The following is a 22668-nucleotide window of genomic DNA, read 5'->3' on the forward strand; positions in this document are numbered from 1 at the left end:
TTTTGCTAACCCTTTGCTCCCCAATCTCTGCCTAGCACAGTGTTTAGCACATATTAGACAACCAATCAATAGTGAATGAAAGAATGCCATATGGTTTTAGAAGCTTTTTTGGTTTGTTTGTTTTGCTGGGCAATTACAATGTTATTCATGAACTTATCTAATATTCAACATTTATTGGCAAGCACAGATTTATAAATTGCCCCCTGGTGTCATTCTGGATGGGACTATAAAACAGTCCATTAAGATCACTGAATTTGGCATTTCTCACAATTTTATGACTGGTCCCCAAAATGTATCCCTCCTCAATACCTCTTTTACTATCCTATGTTCTATCCCATCTCCCTAGATATTTTGCATGTACATGTTTATTTCTATATAGGTATAGTTATTTTTATATTATGGTCTCCCTATCACTGTTGATAGTTATTGTTTTTATGTGCTCTGTCATCATTTCTTCATGTTTTTCTTGTAACCACATTGTATTATATTTGAAAATACATTATACATCGTAAAGCAGTAACCATATATAAGGCATTAAAACTACAGAACTAAATCAACACTTTGAAGGTGATGGATCAATTTAGATTCTTTAAAAAAAAAGGAATATGTCAACTTAATAAGCTATAAGAAAAATTAGTATAAATGAATCAGGAAATGATCTTATAAAGGTAACTCCTAGTGATAAATATAATTTGTGCCATAATTGGGATATTAAGTTTACTCAGTAAGTTAGCGTATTTTGTTCAGCTTTATGTTTTGTTGTTTGAGAAACACAGCATAAAGTAAACTGTAGCATTAAAAGCCAGCCTCATTCCAATTTATTTTTATAGCACAGTGCAAAACAACCCAAGCTTAAAGTACATTCAGGCACTGAGACTTAAATCCCTAATGGTAAGAAAGTCGTTCCATAAACAGATGTGATCATGGATTCTGAGTTTATTTGCTTGTGGCAAAAATAAAAGTACCAACTCAATAAGTTTTAATTTATAGGCATCCACACCAGAAAGCCTTTGGGCACTTTGAACAAAACTGACTAAAAATAAAATTTAGTAAAATAAAATCTCATCTGCCCCATTCTCCATTTACACCAGGGAATGAAAATTCTCCAGCTGAATAGGAGACAGGTTTGTCTATGTATTCTCTAGGTGCTCTCTTGGAATTGTAGCTGTGTTGTGCTCTAGAAGAGAATTTTATGACTGGCTATGCTCTTGACACTGGAAATGGTATAAAAAGGAGCTGGGGGTGGTAATTCTACTCCAAGTCTTCGGGTACCTGACCTGTGGTCATGCAAACATGCAGAACTTTTCTGGTCTCACCCACAGGAACATTATGTGCCCCTTTTTCTAGTAGACATCTCCTTTACGTATTTTTTTTAAAAATAAAGTCCAGGCTGGTTTTTCATATGTATCTAAATAGCAGCAAATTCTCTGATTCTAACATTGGACACAGGCTATCTTAAAAATCCTTATTCATGCAGAATATAAATGAGAGAACAAAGAGACAGATGCATGGTCCTGTCCTTGAAAAGGTCTTTCCATTGCATGGCCTGCTTACCTCACATTTTGTTCTTCTAGGGTCTCACTTGTGAATTCCAGTATGTCAGCAGCTGTCCCCACAAATATAAGAAGAAGTTGAGAGAGTTGATCTCGAGTGATCCCACCTCCAATGGGTAGAAGCCATCTTCCAATTATTAGCATTAACAGGAATGTCTGATGGAGTCCCAAAGTCCAAACTTTCTCACATACTGTAGATAAGTTACTTACAAAAACTTTGGCCTATTAAACAGAAATGTCATACAGACAGAAAGATCATGAGCTACTTCCTTGGAGAGAGATATCTTCTTCACTATGGCTTTCAATCAAGAGTTTAACTTTTGTGGATGGTCATTGTCAGGAACTATTCTTCACTTGCTAAAGAAAGTAACACTCCTTTCAGCTGAGCACTCTGAAAAAGTAATAGCTAATATGGTCCTTAAGATGAGGCTGCCTGTACCTAGCAAGTAATTTAAACCTTACACTTGGCTAGTGGGATTGTACCATATGATATTTAAAGAAACAGTTTTACAAGGTTTTAAAGATCATGTCTCATTTTATTATACTCAAAGTATATCACAAAGCAAAATTTTATAAATTTCACATTAAAATCACAAACTCCCCCTATAGTTTTTCTTTTATAGATTTTATATCTGAATTTACTGATCTGAAGATATTTTTAGCATGGTACAAATCTTCCCTTTGTTTTGTATTGCTTTAAAACTCTATTATATGTAACCATAAAAAAAGGTAATAATGTTTATCCAAGACCTAAATGTAAAGGAAGAGAATAACTATAAAGTTATTATTTTTATTCTGAATACTTAACATATTATTTAATAATCTGTAAGCTAGCAAGCAATTTTATTCTGCCCTTATTATTGCTCTCTAAGAAAAATTTACATCCCACTCATATATTCTGGACATATTCTGGACATCTCTTGCCCAATTACCTTCTAAATCAGGCTCAAAGTCTATTATTGACCCTATAGGTTACAATCTTTTAAAGACTACAAGGACTTAGGTCTTAAGCGAATTGGATAATGATTCTAACTTAATTTATGCAAGTGACTTAACTATGTTTGTGCAAAATCCATTTATCGCTCTTGATTACTGGCTGACATCAAATGCACAAGCAAAGGGCAGGCAAAAGACAAGGCACCATGCTAACCTGATGGAAGGATGAGGATCCATAACCTTTCGTTTGCACACTTCTTTATATCTTGTCCATGAAACTTCACATGCAACTTATTTACTCATATAGGAAGCACAATAGTAGGATAAACATTAATATTTTCATTTGTCAGATGAAAAACTCAGAGATAGAGAGACTAAGTGATTTGTCAGAACAGATGCAGATAAATTGTGATTGGAGCTTGATTTAGAATCAAAGGTTCATTCCATGAAACCTCGCAGAATGTTTTCAAGATAGGGCTCTTGGCCTTGAGTCTCTCCTTTACACCATTTTTGAATAGGCCATGATCAGTTTGCCAAATATCAGACATGTGAAGAAAAAGGAAGTGATTCTATTTGGGCTGGAAACTTTCTCTATTTTACTAATAAACACCTAAAAAATATGTATGGTGGAAATCCTAGCTAATTCAATAACACAAGAAAAGGAAATAAAAGGTATACTGACTGGGACAGAAAAAATAAAACTATTTTTGTTCATGGATGACATGATTGTCTATAGAAAACTCCAAAGAATTGACCAAAAAACTTCTTCTAGAACTAATAAGCGTTTATAGCAAGGTTGCAGGATCAAAGGTTAATATGCAAAAGGAAATCTCTTTCTTTATATGCTAGCAAAGAACAAGTGGAATTTGAAATTGAAAACAAAATATCATTTACATTAGCATTCTCAAAAATGAAATGTAGATTTCTAACTTTTAACAAATGTACCACTCTGGTACAGGGTGTTGATGGATGGGGAGGCTGACATGGTCACAGGGTATATGGAACATCTCTGTACCTTCCTCTCAATTTAGCTGCAAACATAAAACTGCTCTAAAATATTTTTAAATTCGTATTTGTGTGTGTGTGTGTGTGTGTATGTCAGATTTCAATCTTTTCATTATATCATTCCTTCACAAATGTATATGTCTCTCTTTGCACATATTATCTGACTTAAGTGCTCCTTAATGCTGCAAATTAAATATATCGTTTAATACATAATATCTATTAATAACTATAAAATATGTCTATTAATATATTACTAATAATATATATTCTTATGCATGTTCAAGATGTTTAATAATATATAAAATATGATTATTTTACATAATAAAATAATAATATATAAAATATGATTATTTGTGAATCACTGAGCCAAACAATTAAACCATTAGGAAATTTCTTCAGGAAAGAATGAGCTGTAAGGTGTACAGTATGTTATTCTCACTAAGCTCACCATTTGCTAGATCCTTTCATTATGGTGGAAAAAGCTCTCACCGTCTTAATGAGATCATCTGTCCCATTGGTTTGTTCACTGGACATCAGGGTTGGATTGAAGTCTTCTTTTCTGCTGGCATTCTGTGAGTTTTCTTCGGATTGGATACTGCAATACTAAGAATTGGAAGAGAGGCAACATGCCAAAAAAATATCACAATGAGGTAGAGTTTAAAATTGCTTCAATCTATCCAAGAGATTATGAACAAATATGTGGAGTTTATATAATTAATGTGAGAAGAGTGTCAACTATATATATCTTATTTTTCCATAGGTCTATGAGGATGTAAATGTTCTGAGTCATTGTGAAGAGCTATAGAATTTACAGATTGATAACTGACGCTCCTTTTGTGAACCTTGCAACAATTGTAAAATGAACCAGTAACCAATGACAGCAATAAAAACATGTTATGATCCTAATCAAAGCATTTACAATATTTTGAGAGTTTGTTTCTTATCCAGAAGCCTCTTTATCTAAAACATACCATTCTGCAAAGTAAATAATCTATTTTCAATCTTGTCTGTCAAGCAACTTAAAACATTGCATGTTCACCCACTAAAACATACATTCTAGTGACAGTTCAGAAGTTAATTTAGATTTAAGGAAAATTTGACAATAGACCTAAAAGAAATGATGTGTTTTCTTCCTTCACTTTGTATGTGAATTTCTGCAACTGAACTGTGCATGATTTTTATCTGCCAGATGCTGGTAATTTGGGGTAGAGTAAGAGAAGGAAAAAGTATACGAGAGGAAAAGGGTGGCACTTGAAAATGTAGCTATAGCCAATGCATATTTTATAAACTGGTTAAAAAAAAAAGGTTGGAGATTTTTTAAACATCTGCAGTGTTAACATCTTTTTGAAACACGCACACACCACCACCACCATTACTACCATTATCACACATCCACAATCACACATTTGTATTTAGAGAGAAATTACTTAAAAAATTAAAGCCATAAGAAGTATATTTTTCTTAATTATTCTGGATACTTCATCGATTATTCTATGAGCTACTTGATAAAGTAGAACGGAAAGTCTGCCAAGAAGCTATTTTTTCTACCTTTCATCCGAACAACTAGTGTTATGGGTGAAATGACTAGAATAATTAAGAAAAATGGCCATATGCCATATCTCTAGGAGCAAAATTACAGCTGTTTTTATATTTGTGTGTGTGCGTGCATGTGTGCAGCTAAGGCTCCAAGAAAAGATAATGAAGATAAAAAATTAAATCTTGAGCCAAGCAATAAATTCTCATTGCAGAGTAGTTTTGGGACTCTATCTCAGAACTTAATAGTCAATAGGAAATAAATTTTGGCCACTTTGTGGGCAGGAAAGCAGGTTGTATATTAAAAGTTATGACATTAATATGTTTTTGACATTCATATCACTAAAAATCCATAAACATCTTGTTATTTAAGAAAATAGCCATTGTTTAGTACAGTAGAAGATAATTTAGAAGCAAATAGCTTTGTAGTCCATATTACGGTATTAAGACTTATCTGAGTTCTTCTTTACTCTTGTTATTCTTTTCGTTATATTAATAGATTGATGAGACTTTCTTTTAAGTGGCAACTACATTGGGATGGCAATGAATAAGTGATTTCACTCTGCAAGCCTTGCCTGACTTATACTGTTTTTGTGGTTATGTTGTTTACATTCAGCATTGTATAGGTGAGTTCATATAGATGACCTGAGTATGTCATTTTTTCATGAGCTATGTGTTTAAAACTCTTATTATCATCAAAAATATTCCTTTGGGGCCGAGCACGGTGGCTCACGCCTATAATCCTAGCACCCTGGGAGGCCAAGGCAGGCGGATCGCTCGAGGTCAGGAGTTTGAAACTAGCCTGAGCAAGAGCAAGATCCTGTCCCAATTATAAATAGAAAGAAATTAATTGGCCAACTAAAATATATATAGAAAAAATTAGCCAGGCATGGTGGCGCATGCCTGAAGTCCCAGCTACTTGGGAGGCTGAGGCAGGAGGATTGCTTGAGCCCAGGAGTTTGAGGTTGCTGTGAGCTAGGCTGATGCCAGCACACTCAGTCTAGTCGGGACAACAAAGTGAGACTCTGTCTCAAAATTTCTGTCTAATATATATATATATATATATATATATATATATATATATATATATATATATATAATCCTTTGGGTCAAAGCAGGCTGTGACACCCTTAAGACCAGAATGTTTCCATTACTTTTATCATGCCACTTCATAAACAGACCTAAGAGCGAAGGTCACAAACATTGTCATAACCATCTTGTTCCATGCATGTAGACCCAGCCGGATTCAGGAATGAAGGTACCAGATTGGTCATCTAGGAGAAATGTTTTCATGAAATAGGTCAGGATGTTTTCCTAATGCCAAGTCACAGATTAGAACATTTAGAATGTCGAGTAGATGGAAAATGTGAAAGGAAATTAAATTACTCTTTTCTATAGTGAAAAACTCAGATGATTTTGATGCAAATGCCTCTAAAACATGACACACATAACTGAGAAAGGCAGTGTGGTTTAATGGACAAGGGTCCATTAGGTTCCCAGCCCCAGCACTGCTGTTGATTAGTTGTGTGGCCTTAGGAAAATTACTTAACCTCAAGGTCCTCTTCTATAAAATAGAAACGTACTTACCATGCCTAACTTACAGAGTTTCTGGGTTCATAAATGAAAAAAGTGTATATGAAAGTACAAGGGACCATATGAAAAAAATTGATTATTATCATAACCAAAATTTTCTAAAAGAGTAGACTAAGAGAATTACTGTAACTCCCTTTATTCTGCCATTTCTTATTTCTTGAAATGCATGTCCAATATTTTATGTCCCTTTTCCTTTTTTCTACTTCCTTCTCTGCTCACCCTGCCCAATTCAATCTCTGGGCATTCATTTTCATTCTCAGTGTCAAAACTAGTCAAATCCATTATTACTAAAGGTTCAATTTCTTTTGTAGTATGAAAATTAGAGAAGTACTGCCCAGGGCTCAAAAATCTTTTTTTATTAAAAAGAGAGCTTTAGGTTGTATGCTATTTGTTGTAATGGGATTTGACCTGTATAGCAATTAACTGTGCAACACATTTATATTATAAATGCATTTGGGGAAATGAATTGTTATTGTAGATGATAGCCATGTCACAGAATTAGATATGAAGGAAAAAATTGATTCAAATCACCAGAGCTTATTTCCACACTCTTGAAAGTGGTAAGTAGTAAAGAGATTGAAACAGTCCCCTAATTCCTTATGGTGTAGTTTTAAAAAGCCATGATAATTTGAACCAACCAACCTACAGTTACAAAATACTTTTTGCTACAAGCATAGAGATAGCTTGTGACTTTAATGTTTTTAGCAGGAGATTTTATGAGGAAAAATGTTCTTTTCATCCTACATTATTGATATGTGCTTGTGGAATTCTTCAAACATAGTCTACAGAACTATTTAATAAATTCCCCTCTGTGTGCCTAAAATTTGGAGCATTTTCCAGATGGGGTTATGTTAATGTATGGGAAGCTTAATCTTGCAATAAAATGCCCAAACGTAGCAAAGAAATCTGTATAGTGCCAAGTTCTCACGGATCTTGCCTAAAGCATTTTATCAGTAAAGGTATCAAAATGCTATTATATCATAACCACAGTTCCTCTGTAACATAGTTTTATAAACTGAACTGTGAAGTCCAAGCTGGAGGCTGATGGGCTTTACTAACTTGGGCTCTCCAAAGTTGTATAGGAGCATCAATAACAGTAAATGGCTGAGCTCAGCCTAGAACCTGCTAACTAGAGTTGTCTGTGTAGGAAGCATCTCAACTGAAAATCTCTCTGTATAAATTAGAGACTTACTGGAAGCCACCATTTATTTTCTAGGTCAATGTGTTCTAATCCGTATGAGCCTACCTTCTCCCTGGTGGGTCCCATGACTCCCCTGCTTTAACCTTAGTTTCTAGATTCTAGAACAGAATTTCTATTCACTAAGACGACACATGGGACTCCCAAGAGTGAATCTCCGATAATCTGCACAGTCTGTATTTTCAGACAGACTATTTTAAGTAAGACAAAATATTTTAAACCTACAAGTTTGATTGTATTTAGATAGAAAGGACAAATAAAGGTTTTTTTTGTTTGTTTGTTTTTGGAGTTTCTAAAAGTGTTATTTTACAGGATGCCAGATTATCGAGGCCCACCCATTCTTAGCACAACATGGAAACTCAGTGAAGCTGCATAGGTTAACACTAAATTTCCACACCCCCATGTCAACTCTAGCATATTGCGGGGTGTGGGTGGGGGAGTCTTAGTAACAAGATCTCTAATACAAAATGCTAATTAATTATGTAATGTCAAATCTTAAATAAATGTAATGTTTTTATTGTTTTTTGACAGATCATAGATTCACTTTTTTTTTTTTTTTGGTGATGGCCTCTTATTTAGTAAAGGCTTGATGACTCCAGTCCCTTAGAAAAGTACATTTCTGAAATAAATCAGATCATACTGTGGAAGTCGTTTATTGCCGAATATTTCAATTTCCTACTTTCCAGAAGGAAGTACCTGGGTCTCATGATGCATCTCAAGAAGCCATAATGATGGAACGATGCTAATCAGATATAAAAATATAGCTGGTGAAAACCTGTGAGAGAGGGAAGAAAAAAATATAGTTTAGCTTTTCCAAGGAAAAAAATTATTTTAAAGAGAGAAAGAAAAATAAATGCACATACTCTGACCGCATTGACTCAAACCTTTTTATCTTAACTGTTTATTTCAATGGAGAAAAAGGCATTATGTGATTTCTGCCATATGGATTATAAAGAAACAAAGTAACTGTAAAAGGCATTAGCAGCTGTCATTCTCACTGAATTTCTAATCCAATTAATAGATGTTAATTTTAATATGGTTTAATGGGACACTGCCAATTAGTTTCAGGCACAACACTGGATATTTTGTATTTAATATGTTTTATGAAAAGCAAATACAGCAGTAGTAAATCTTCCTGGATTTATTCAACACTGCAATTCCAGGAAGATTGGCTGCATTTTTCAACATTAACCTAGTATTCTGAGAGCTCAAATCATATCATGCTAGAACACAAAAATTAGATAATAAGGACTAAGAATGAGAACAATCCACCTGTTTTTTGTGTGCTTTGCTAAACCTGTAAAAGAGAAATACAAACAACAGCTGAAGTGCTTGGTATTTTTTTTTAAAGGCTATCTATATTCATTATTTTTTGGCTGGAATTCAAGAGGGGAACCTGAAGAGTGGGCTTTTATAGTCAGACACACACAGGTTCAAATGCCAGTTTTGCCACTGACCTTTCAGTTTGTTTCCTAATCCATAAAATTGGGACAATCCCTGCATCAGTCAACTCAGCTTGCCATACCAAATACCACGGACTGTGTGGCTTACAGAACAGAAATGTTATTTTCTCCTCGTTCTGGAGGCTAGAGGTCCAGGATCAGGGTGCCAGCATGGTCCGGGGCTGGAAAGGGCCCTCGGTCTGGAAGCTTTAGGCAGCGCCTTCTCAATGTGTCCTCAGACAGAGACTGTACCCTCTTCCTCCTCTGATAAGGAGGAAGACTGTACCCTCTTCCTCCTCTGATAAGGAGGAAGACTGTACCCTCTTCCTCCTCTGATAAGGAGGAAGACTGTACCCTCTTCCTCCTCTGATAAGGCCACCTATTTTATTAAATTAGGACCCCATCTTTAGGACTTCCTTTAACCTTAATTACCAAATTAGTCTCCAAATGCTGTCACATTTGGGGTTAGGGCTGCAGCACATGAATCTGGAGGAGGACACATTTCAGTCCGTAGCCATCACATTTGTCTCTCAGGGGTTTCATTACACTTTCTGTAAAGCAGTGCCTGGCAGAGGTGAGCACTCAATAATGGGTAGATATTATTAGTATTATTATGGGTCCTTGTGTGATGAAAAGGTGTCGTTGAAGAATTTGAAATAAGATAAAAATAATATACTTTTCAAATCCATTTTTTTTCAAATTGGATTTCATTTTAGATTGCACTCTTGCATTATTAGAACATCTCAAAGTCAAAATTGTAAGTCAATATAATTTTATTGAAATGCTTTTAATACACAAATGTGATGGTTTAAAATGACCCAGAAAATAGAAATGTTAATTGCTCAACATGTAGAATTATTTGAGATGAATTGTTACCAAAACTATATTGTTATAATCCAGCAGAGAAAAGTGAATAAACTGAAATAAAAAGAATAATTTTAGAATGGATTTTTTAAAGGCTATTAACCCTTTCACTAATATCTTTTTTCAATTTCTGGGAAGAGGATGAGAGAAAGGGCAAGAGAAAAAGAGGTCTTTTAAAAAAAATCAATATTTAATATAGATACTCCCCCACCTTTGATTTCCTGCAAAAACCAATTTTGAAACAAAAGGTTATGGGTCATGGTATTATTAAAATCTTACTCAGAAGATGGCAAAGCTGCAGAGAGATATCAAAAGCCCATGTTGAGCATGTTCATAAAAAAAAGGAACAATTAACTCTTTGACCTTACATATCAAAGGAAACATCAGGAGAGAATATTTCCTTTGTGAAATGGGGAAAGGAAGTGAATTCTAGTCAGAGGGACAGTTGAAATATGTAAATTTTTGTTTGTACATATCAAATGTTGCTTAGACTATAATTTTGTTGACTCTGGAGATTAATTTTGAGATTAATTCCCCTAACAATACGTTATAATAATAATCTAGGGAAAGCATAGACTGAATATATCATAGCTCTTGAAAGAAGTTAAAAATAAAACAAACAACAAACATTAACATCTTCTATGTATAAGATTTACTTCTATAATTGGAAAGAAATACTATCCTGTTTCACAGTATTTCTTCCAGTTAGGAAACTGGTTATATAAACAAACTTCAAGATTCAAGTTTTTCTGTGTTGCCTACAATAGAATATCTAAACTCCACAAACTGATATTCAAAGCCTCCATTATCTGGTCTTATCTCCACTTCCACTTCCTCTTCCCTTACCACATCCTATCAGCTGAGTAACACAGTCATTCCAACCTACTGCATATTTAAAACAAAAGAAAACAAAATATGTTGGAAAGTTCCCTTCACTTCAATACCTCCTTATTACACTTATTTGACATAAAGAAGAAAAGAGGAGGAAGAAGGAATCATATTAAGGTCCAAGAATTAATTATATTCAACTCAATCCCCAGCCTTGTTTAACTAACCTTGGGTCCTTGGTAAGAACAGAAAGTGAGTGCCCTATGCTCTCCCAGCTTGGTTAATCTGAGGAGAGAGGTTGTGAAATGACATTAGAGCAAATATCTCCCCAAATTATGAAAGCTTGTTTTGGAATGCCTTTTTTTCACGTGTCTATCCATCAATATCCTACTTGTATTTTAAAGGCACAGCAGGAATTAATCTTGACCTGTAGTTCTCTTGTGACCCAACACATGCTATGCTGTTTCACAGTTATATGCATGTAAGACTTAGCTTTCCTAATATAAGTTTCTTGAAGGCAGATCCCTGTCTTATATATCTGTCTATCCCTTCTGTCTTTCTACTACTTCATCTTTTCCACACCACCGGTGATATCATAGTATTTCACTAAGTCTACAGTTAATGCTCATTAGGCAATTGCTTTAGTGTTTAAATGCATAAATTTATGAATAAAGGAGGGACTGAACAAATGAAGAGAATGGAGGCTACAGGCATCTACAAGGATCTTTTATTTCAGGAGGCCCAGTATAAAGCGAGTTCTTTGAGCTGTGACCCTTGAAGAATTATTACACTGCAGTATGATTTAGTAGAAATTTCACAAATTTAGAAAACCCAAATTTGAAAACTACCTCTTCCATTAATTTATCTTTGGAAATTCACTAACTTTTCTGAGACTCAATGTCCTCACCCGCAAAATGGGGAAAATAATGCTATCTTTTAGGGTGGTTATGAGAACTAAATGAGACAATGTGTGCCATGAGACTGACATTGTCTCAATAAATGCTCTCAAGGTGCTCAATAAATGTAGTTGCTGCCTTCCCTCGGCTGAGCTCTGCAGCTACACCATGGTACCTATGCTTAAAGGGCCTCAGAGTGTAACAGTTTAGAACACTGTTTCTTCAAATAACTTATAATCAATTTTATTTTTAAGCCATCATTCTCATAACTTAACCTATTTAAGACTCCTTCAATTAAGGGACGTTATATGTACTCCTGAGTACATCATTATGACTGGGTTCACAATCAGTGTTAAGGCAATTACTGTCATACACCCATGGTTTGCATGGGCCATTTGCCATCATGACCTACAAGATGCTTCATAATCAGGCCTCTGCCTACCTCTTGGGCTCTGTTGTTTGCTTTGCCTCTCTTTCAACTATGCTCCTATAACAGTATTCTTCTTCCAGTTCTGGAAAAAAAAAAAAAAAAACTAAGTGCCTTTCTAACACAAGCCTTCACACATGTATTTATCTCCCTAGAAAATAATATACTTTTCACCTGGTTATCTCCTTCTCATAGTTCACCTGAGGTATATAGGACTTCTGCAGAGACAATTTCCTTGTCCCTTGAGTCTAAATGAGCTTTCCCTCTTCACTTTTACTTCATAGAATTTCAATGTTTATAATTATATATGTGCACATGTATATGTGTGTGTGTGTATTTAGTATCATTTACGTGTTATCTTCAAGAAATTTTAAATACTACAAGCACAAGAACTGTGTCTGTCTGCTCATAATTTACAGTCATCCCTTGGTATCCATGGGAGATTAGTTCCAGGACCCCCAATGGATACCAAACTCTGCATATGCCCAAGTCCCTTATATAAAATAATGTAGTATTTGCGTAGAACCTATCTACATTTTATCATATACTTTAAATCATCTCTATATTACATATAATACCTAATATAATATAAATACTATGTGAATAATTGTTATACTATATTCTTATTTGTATCATTTTTATTATTATATTGTTATTTTTCATTGTTTCTTTTTTGTTTGTCAAATATTTTCAATCCATAGTTGGTTGAATCCATGGACGCAGAATCCATAAATATGAAAGACCAACTGTATACTCTTTACTACTTCCAGATTGTCTGGCATTTCATGGGCTCCCCACAAATATTTAGTAATTCGATAAGGCCCTAGTTGATTTACAGTTTCTACTTTCTTGATGCTCTGTTGCTGGTTTAACTAGAAATCTCTTCTTGAAATATCACCATAAATTGATTTTTATTGGAAGTTTTACTGAAGGAAACTAATTTAATATGTTCTGCTTCTATGAAAGATTTAATATTTCAGGGTGACATCATGGCCATTACTTATTATTTTGAGGGTTTGAAATATTCTTTATCATGTGTTGTCAGTGCAATTCATTTTTGGAACCAAGGAGAGTATGAAGTCTAGAAATTAATAAACCAGGCTTGATCTCACCTTTTTCTCTGCAATTAATCAAATTGTATGCCCTTTCTTACGAGCTACCAAATAATTTTTCTTCAATCTTTGTCATATGGCATCACACATAAGTAGATGCCAAGAGCCCTGTATGCAAACTGATACCATAGAGAGGTCTGGCCAACTAACAAAAACTTATATCAGGTTTCTGGATATTGTTTATAAAAACAACATATTAGAATGATTAAAAAAGGTAAGTATAAGATTAAATCATTAAGATATGTCCAACTGGGAAATTTTTACAAAATTGATAGTACCTATTACCAGTGAACTATCTGCCTTTAGAAAGTCAGATTTATTATTAATACAATTCCAATTACTATCATCCTATCAGAATATCTAAGTTGTACATCATTAGTACTTTAATGCCAAATTACTTTGCTTAGTTATTTTTTTCTAAATTAAAGCCTTCCTGAAAGTATTCTTTCTTTTCCATAGAAGTTTTGTTTTTTGTTTTTAATTCCATAGCTCTTATACTACTTATCAATTCTCTTCATAGTACACAAGCAGGAGCACTGTCCCAAATAACTTTTCCTTTATTTTTTTATGTATTTATTTGTTTATTAACAAATTCATTTGTGTTGTTTATTAATTAAAGACATATATAGGTCTTGCTCTATGCTAGACACTGCTCTGAGCTCCTTAAGAGCTAGATTCATTGTTTTATTTTTCAAGTCACTTCATACTTTTGTATTTTATTTTTGTAAAATATTATTTATCATAAAAAGTTGTCATTTCAACACATTTTAATGCTTTTCACAAAATGATATGTCATGACATTTAGCAATTTAGCTCTGCAATGGATTTTATTTACTTCAAATTACGATTACTCTAGAATTAGGATTCCATTTTCCTCTTTCTAAAAAAGGCAATTACTGTTGTTTCCCTATTGAAAATGTAATACTTACTCATTTTAGAAACATATAATGACATAAATAAGCATATAAAAGAAAAATTAACCATAATATTATCGACTATCCTGTTTAATTTTTCTCTTTCTGATTTCTGATGGTATACGTAAATCTGAAATGAATAATATTTAAAAGAAGCAAAAATTAATGTTCAAAAAAATGTTCAAACATTACTTCAGTGTGAATCCAGATTTTATTTATATTCCATTTCTCAGTAAGTTCTACTCTACAAAAACACAGAGGGGTTATAAAGATACTAGATCCAAGTTTCAAAATCCCATGTTAAACTGACTTCAGTGTCCTCAATAAAATTTCTGGCACCCTTGTACAAATAATGGGTTTATTGGAAATCAGGAAATTAGGTCAAATGCCCTTTCATGAACTCCTAAACCCCCTATAACAATTTAAGGATGGCCTGTCCTTCTTACATGTAGACTGGTTTCTCTATGTGGCCTTAACATATATGATTTCCATCTAGGCTGCTCAGCAAGGGCTTTCTATTGGTGTGCAGGGGAAGTATGGTGGCCCATATGACAACCTCAGTGCTTCATCTACCTTTCTGTGATCAGAGCACACAGTCTCTGAGTGTCTGGGAAGTAATGAGTCCAACCCCAGCCACCACCCATTTACTGTGTGAACTAGCATGCCTCTCACTACCACCTCCCCTCCCGGATGTCTTTGCGTATACCTGCCCACCAGCAAGGGAGACAACAACTCATTGGCCATAAGCTCCTGAGAATTTCTAAAGAAATGGAAAATTGAATATAAAGTAGGTATGTTTCAGTAGGTGCCAAGATCAAATGATAAGGTTTATTTTTTCAGTGATCTTAAGTGAGAGCAGACAAATAATTAACAGAAGAGACAGGGAGGAATTTCAAATGGGTTGGGAACATGCACTGCAATGGAATCATTCTTTCTTTATACGTCCAAAGCCCTTGAAGAATGCCTATATTTAGGTTTTGTAAAGGGGAGACATTTCTGAAGGTGACTCTTAATTACAGTTTTCATTGTTTGTTTTTGCCGGTTTTTAAAAAATAAAGTCATATTCCCATATAATGATATAAACTGGTAGCAAAATTAGTACTCTATATACCTCTCTTAATCTAAAATTTCCCAACAATATGTCTAAAGCAAATGCAAGTTTTATTACAACTGAAGGTGTTCACATGCAAACTTCAGCAGTATGTTTTAGTTTAGTTTGTCCCTGAACTATTTATAGGGACAAAATATGAATCAATTTTAGGATATACATACTATTTTTCTTATAAAATATTTCAGAGGCAAAGAAAACCATGACATCTCCCAAATGAATTGGTTCCATCTGAAACCCTTGGTATCACCATTATGATATTCTTTCAACCCCAAAAGCCCATCTCTGTTCTCTTCACTCTTGTATAACCACTAGTACCCCAGAAATCATTTACCTCAGAAATTTTCCGTGTCTAACAAGCCTATTTTACTGATTGTATCTTGATTCTGCTGCCTTTCTGAACTTTTGGACATAATTTGTGAAAAAACATTTGGTTCTCAAATTGTTGTTTTATATTGTTCTCATATAATTCTATATATTTTACATTCTTTGAAGAACACCATCACAGCATCCAGTAAATAAATTCTTGTTTACTGAATAAATGAACTTAAATTGATGCTGACTACGGGGATTTTGATGCTTTCTAAGAAGAGAAAATGCATTATGAATGTCATTTATGTAATGCTTTAGTTTAACTTTATACAAAGATGGCTGTATTTACTTCTGTTCTGTAGAAGAGGATGGTCCTTCGCTTTGGGATCAAAAGTGAAGACAGCCTAGAATTTTTTTCCCTGTATTTTTTTCTTTTACATTCAGTTTCGGTTTTACAAAGATGTCTAGTATGAATTTTCCTACATAATGTTCTAAACAAGATCATGCCAACCTTCCATTAGCAGGTCACCTGAAATTTACCTGCCTTAATTAAAAAACAAAACAAAACAAAACAAAAAAACACAAAAAATGGCAACAACAAAACTTTGACCCTTTCTTCACTACAGAAAATCCTTGCCCCTAAAAATTGTGTAGTGGTATTGTCCACAGGCAAATCCTTTGAATGCAAAGCATAACCAAGAGGCTGATGGAGACTCAATACAGGATGACCAAGGTTTCAATGCCAGGAAGGGGAATCCCCCTCCGAGCCCCTAAGCCTTGGCTTCCCCATCTGCAGGTAGGAGCATAAGGCACAACCAGAGGATTACTGTGAGGACCAAACTAGGTGATGCTGGCAATGCAAATGCCTGGCTCAATAATTGTGAGTGCTCACCAGATGCTAGGAATTGTTTCACGATTTGTTACTATTAGTTGTGACCTTAGGTAAATGATGTAGTCTTTCTGTTCACCAGTGCCCTCATCCTAAAACGGTGATAAAAATGGAAATGAATTCATAGGGTCATGACAAGGATTGTATGAGATAATGGGTGTAAAGCAGGCCTGTAGCATTGTCAATGCTCAGTAATTGATAACTGTCACCACCTCCATTATCGTCACCGTCATCATCATCTTCATCACCATCCCTATCACTATCATTAACAGACTAAGAATGGAACAGCCAGTGTATTAGACTACTCCAGGTGGATTAAAACACGTGTAGGGGACAGGAGGCTCAATGTGGGCAAAAGCAATATGGAGATACCTTAAAGCAATACAAGTGAATCTACCATTTGATCCAGCAATCCCATTGCTGGGCATCTACCCAAAAGATCCAATGACACTCTACAAAAAAGACACCTGCATTCGAATGTTTATAGCAGCACAATTCATAATTGCAAGGCTGTGGAAACAGCCCAAGTGCCCATCAATCCAAGAATGAATTAATAAAATGTGGTATATCTATACCATGGAGTACCATTCAGCTCTAAGAAACAATGGTGACATAGCACATCTTATATTTTCCTGGTTAGAGCTGGAACCCGTACTATTAAGTGAAGTTTCCCAAGAATGGAAAAACAAGCATCACATATACTCACCAGCAAATTGGGATTAACTGAACAGCACCTAAGTGGTCACATAGGTACTGCAGTAATAGGGTATTGGGCAGGTGGGAGGGGGAGGGGGGCGGGTATATACATACATAATGAGTGAGATGTGCACCATCTGGGGGATGGTCATGATGTAGACTCAGACTTGTGGGGGGAGGAGGGGAAATGGGCATTTATTGAAACCTTAAAATCTGTACCCCCATAATATGCCAAAATAAAAAAAAGAAAGCAAAAGAATGCCACAGGACCCCAACAGGGCTGGTATCGTCATTGATGTGAAGAGACATTCTTTATTTTCTTAAGGATTACCAATTCTTATTCTGATAAGTAGTTAACATTAAATCAGCTGTACATTATCTATCTCTTTGAGGCCAGTCAGACAAACCAAAGAGAAAATATAATGCCCTTCCTTAAACAACTATGGGCAATACAGGGAATCCCAAAAGTCACTATACATAGGGAAATTGTAGCTAAATTACCTTTATTACAAAATATTCATTACAAAATTTTTCCTTCATATACAGACTTTTGGGACACCCTGTAGTTTAGCTTCAGAGAAAAGTAACAAAATCAGTGCCTACTCTGGCATTTTATATTAACAATCCTTATGTCCTTAACATTATTTTGCATCTTTCAAAAAAAGTGCTTTTTATGGTACCTATATTTAAAAATCGTTTTTTTAAAAAGAAGAACAGAAACATTAGTTTTCTTTAACAAAACAATTTATACATCTGTAGGCTTGACTGTCCAGATACCAATATTTCGTATGAACTTGCTGAATACTGAATGACAGGCACATGGGGAGGATAAATGTTGATGTGCATGTGAATTTTTCATTGTTGAAAAAAAAAGCTAAGCTATTCAGATTTGTCCTGATGCTGTATGCATAATAATGTCACTGCCATGAGAAAGAGAAATGCATAAAATTTAAAAGTAGAGATATATTGATACTGACTCATGGGAGCTGCCCATACTAATTTGTTCTTTGTTTTCTCTCAGTCAAGCACAAGGAGCTGAAAAACATTAGTAACCTTAATTTTCAGTTCTAAATGTCTCAGTTGAACATACTCATAAAGAAAGCATGGTTACCATTCAATGGGTCCACTTCTTGGAAGTCCCAATCTAAATGTGAACATAATTATTACATTGATCCCAAGTCCATTGTGAAATAAAAGAAAAAATTATGACTTCTTCTTGGGAATGAAGCATAGTACTAATTTAAAGAGATGACTCTTCTTCCTAAACTATGCTTTGGATTACCAAAAACAAAGTCAATTGCTGGTAACATTCAATGTGTGCTTCCAAAAAGGATGCGGATTTAAGTCATCCTTTTGCACTGTGCTCACAGCTCAGGATATAAAAAACACATACCCACAAACATATGGGAAGATGATAACATAGGCATACCTTAGAGATATTGTGGACACACTTTCAGACCATTGCAATAAAGTGAGCCACACAAATTTTTTTGATTTCTCGGTGCATATAAATGTTATATTTATACTATACTGTATTAAGCATGCAATAAATAGCATATGCCTAAAAACAATGTATATACCTTAATTAAAAAATACTTTATTGCTAAAAATGCTGACCTGTAGACACAAAGTGAGCACATGCTGTTGGAAAAATGGCACTGAGACTTGCTCTACTCGGGGTTGATTCAGCCCTTCAATTTGTCAAAAACACAATTTCTGCGAAGTGTAATAAAACAAAACACAATAAAATGAAGTATGTTTTGTGTTATATTATAATACTCCAGATACACAGTGTAGGCAGGGCTGATAAATCCAATGCACAGTGAAAAGTGTTACTAGAATAACTAAAAAGCTAAGGAGAGATGTCAGGAAATCTGGACAGCAAGTGTGAAAAGGGGGAGAGATAGTATATCTTCTGGGAGAATTTCTAGTGCTCAAGTTGACCAGATGGAAGTCACAGGGTCTCCTTCCTAATCTCTCCATCTTACCCTCTCGAGGGTCTAAAAAGATCACGGGGGAGGGTGGGAAAGTGTTCTTGTTTCCCAATTTTCTCTCTGGCATTTTCATAAACATTTTTAGTGGGGGAAAGTACATATTATCACGTACCACAGAATTACATCATACAAATTTCTCCTGTATTGTTCAAAACTTGTAAATCAAGATCAGACTTCATACAGTATATATTGTCAAGTCCAAGTTTTTAATATCCCTGTGAATTTTCCAAATGCAATTGAATAATCAAATAGATTTCACTGGATTTTTTTTTTTTACAAAATTGGTTTAAATTTGAGATCAATTTAGAACAGAATCTCTTCTGATTCCTTTCCAGTCTTCAGTTCTGAGTCGTACAGATGATTTCAAATACACAGCATTGAAAATGAGATACAATAAAGTTAAAAAAATATTAGTATGAATTTTTCACCTAGACTCAGAGGACACAGGAACGGGAAGGGACAGGGGAGAGAAGAAAAGAAAGTTGGTATTTTTCAGTCATTTAGGGATATGTGAGAAATGTCCCAAACACAGGAAGATTGTCTCTGTCTCTGGCTTTTTTCTTCCCCTTGGAGTACTCTTCCCATGCCTGGCTTTTTCTCTTCTCCAAGGCCCCAGCTCAAATATCACGTCCCCACCAGACCTCTCTGGTCCCAGTGGAACCTTCCCCTGTACATTTCCTTGCTCTATAATCCGCGCCACTTAGACTTTCACAGTTCTGATCACTCGTTTGTCTGCTTGCTTATTATTACTTATATGTTCACTTGTTTAATTACTTCTCTGTTTATTTTCTGAGCCCCTCGATTAAAATGTAAAGTTTTTCAGGGCAGAATTTTGGCTTTTATTCACTTCCATATTGTCAATATTTGGCCTAACACAATTCAGTGGACGTCCCATACATTGTTGTTGAATGTGGAATGAGAAGGCTCCGTGCTTCCTCCAGAGAAATCTGTTTGAAGTTCCCTACACTCACCTACCCACTCAGAAGTGTCTGTATGTACGTGGCCTATGCACTCGTCTCTCCCAGAGCAGAGCTTCCCCACTTTTCCTGCTCCAGCTCAAACGCTGTAGTTTCCTCTCCTCCATCCAGTAAACTGCGTTACATCCTTTCTCCTCTGCGTTGGTAGAATGAATGCTAAGAGTGGTAACTTGCGCTCTTGACTTCTCTCTCTCCCAGCTGACAACTAAACGATTCTGAGTGGGATGATCTAACAGTTCTGTGCCTCGGTTCCCTCATCTCAACATGGGAGAAAACACAGAAACAGAAAAATAATTACAGCTGTTGTCAGGATCAAATGAGACAATCTGTGTAGAACACTTGGAAGAGCCTAGAACACAGGAAATGTTCCAGGAACATAGGGAATGCTAACTAGTCATAATTACTCTGATTCTCACACATTCGAGCACTTCACTAAAATGCTCTCTTTTACTTAAAAATATCAGGTGTGTTTCTTTTCTGTTTCTCACACCTGGTCACAAAGCGTCTAGCATGGTACCATGCTAAGCAATTCAACAAACAGTTGTCTGGTTGAACTTAAGAATGGAAAATGAAAAGAGAAAACAAAGAAAGGTGACCCAATTGATGAGTTATTACCTGCTAACTCAAAAATTATATTTCCCTTGTACTTTTTTAAAAGTATGGTGGAGAAAGCTCAGTGCTTAACATTTTGTACTTTTGCCAGTTAATTCAGTTTAAACTTTTCTACTGATTTTTAGATGCTGCCTGCTTTCAAGTGAACAAGCTTCAAACTTGTCACATTCTTGGTAATTTTTTCTATCCCTGAGGAATATTTTATCACTATTGGCTGGAAAACAACTGAAATATTGCATTCTATTTGGTTTTACCTAAATGGTAATTCACAGATCCATTGGATTGTTGCCCAGACAACAGAAAATCAAATCAACAAAAAATTGAGCTAAGTGATACTAATTTCCATCTTCTACAATAGAAATGTAATTAAATTTGAAGGTGAAATAAATATTGGGTGAAAAAAAGAGCAAATTCCACTAGCACACATTGATTGAACTTAACAAGGGATGTGTCGTTGGCTCATCACTCTATCCTATAGGATTCCAACAAATTAAACCTCTCCAACTGGCAAGTTAGTAACGTTGACGTAACACTGCTTGCCCCCGGACAGCTGAGCTCAGCAACTCTGGTTCCATTTTTCCTCTCCAAAGGATAGCTAAAGAAACATTTCTTGGATAAATGTAATATGTTTGATACTTTTCAAAACATTTAGTTCACATTTTCCTCTATAGCTCTGCTTATTGTTCCATGATTTATGTAGATTTTATTTGTTTGGGTCCTGGTATAAATTTTAGTAAAAAGAACAATATTCAAAGTAGGTCACAGTAGCCCAAAGGAAGTTCACGGATCTGATGTTCAAGAAAAAGAAAATTTTCAACTCTTATGTTTCATATTTTAGTCCACCATTCAGGTGTTATTCTATTCTATTCTATTCTATTCTATTCTATTCTATTCTATTCATCATTATTTATTTTTGGTATAGGAGGGTTTCTCTTCTCTTCCCCCTCTCCTTCTCTCTTCCTCCTTCTACTTCTTCAACTTGTAAGAAGAATGCTTTCAATTGATACAATGGGTAATTTTTTTACAAGTACATTTTTTAAAAAAATGAACCATAATACATAACTCTGTAACTTCAGTCTCCTGAAAATATATCATGGACAATCCTCTAGGTCATTAGTTAAAATCTAGCTCATTATTTTTAATACCAGTAAAATAGTCTTATGGTATGACTATTTCACAAGTTTTCAAATATTCCTTTGTTAGATGATCAAGTTTTTCTCAGCTTTATTTTTGACTAACAAGATGGAAATTAATATTTTTGTTCATGTTGTTACATACATTGTTCATGATAATATTTTTGTTCATGTTCTATAGGGTAGGTTCCAAAATGTAAAACCAATGGGTTGAAGCTTTACCTATATATCTATATCTCTATAGATCGATTAATACATATAGATCAATATTTGTTAATATTTTTCTATATAGAGGTATGATGTTACCCTAATATTTACTTTATCTCTATTTGATTCCATCAGCCTAGATTTTCTGATGAAAAATTTTTCTTAACTGTCAAAAATAACAAAAAATTATGCCTTCCTGTACTCAGAAAACTTGAACCGCAAAATGAAATGTGCCCCAAATCAAACTCTTTTTCATTGTTACCATGTTATTTTAAGGATCATTTCCTAAATTTCTTGGCAGTCCCTCTTCTGACATTTTTTCTCAAACTTATGACAGAATGGTATGTGGAGGTTGCCCACCACACAGATGACCATATTTGTAGACTCAGGTGTATTTGGCAAAATCAGTAGAAGAAGGCATTGCTAACCATATTTCTAT

General features: G+C 34.8%; 1 protein-coding gene across 1 annotated transcript in view; it reads right to left on the minus strand.

Moving 5' to 3' along the window:
* The window catches only part of TMEM26 (transmembrane protein 26), a 41953-nt gene that overhangs the window by 15989 nt on the left and 3296 nt on the right, over positions 1-22668 (minus strand). The window contains exons 2-4 of the mRNA XM_012762754.3: positions 8515-8593; positions 3984-4097; positions 1555-1775 (exon numbers count right to left, since the gene is read on the minus strand). Coding sequence (XP_012618208.1) covers positions 1555-1775; positions 3984-4097; positions 8515-8593 — 414 coding nt within the window. The remainder of the gene's footprint in view (positions 1-1554; positions 1776-3983; positions 4098-8514; positions 8594-22668) is intronic.

Source organism: Microcebus murinus, chromosome 14 (assembly GCF_040939455.1).
Source record: "Microcebus murinus isolate Inina chromosome 14, M.murinus_Inina_mat1.0, whole genome shotgun sequence".
Classification (NCBI taxonomy): domain Eukaryota; kingdom Metazoa; phylum Chordata; class Mammalia; order Primates; family Cheirogaleidae; genus Microcebus; species Microcebus murinus.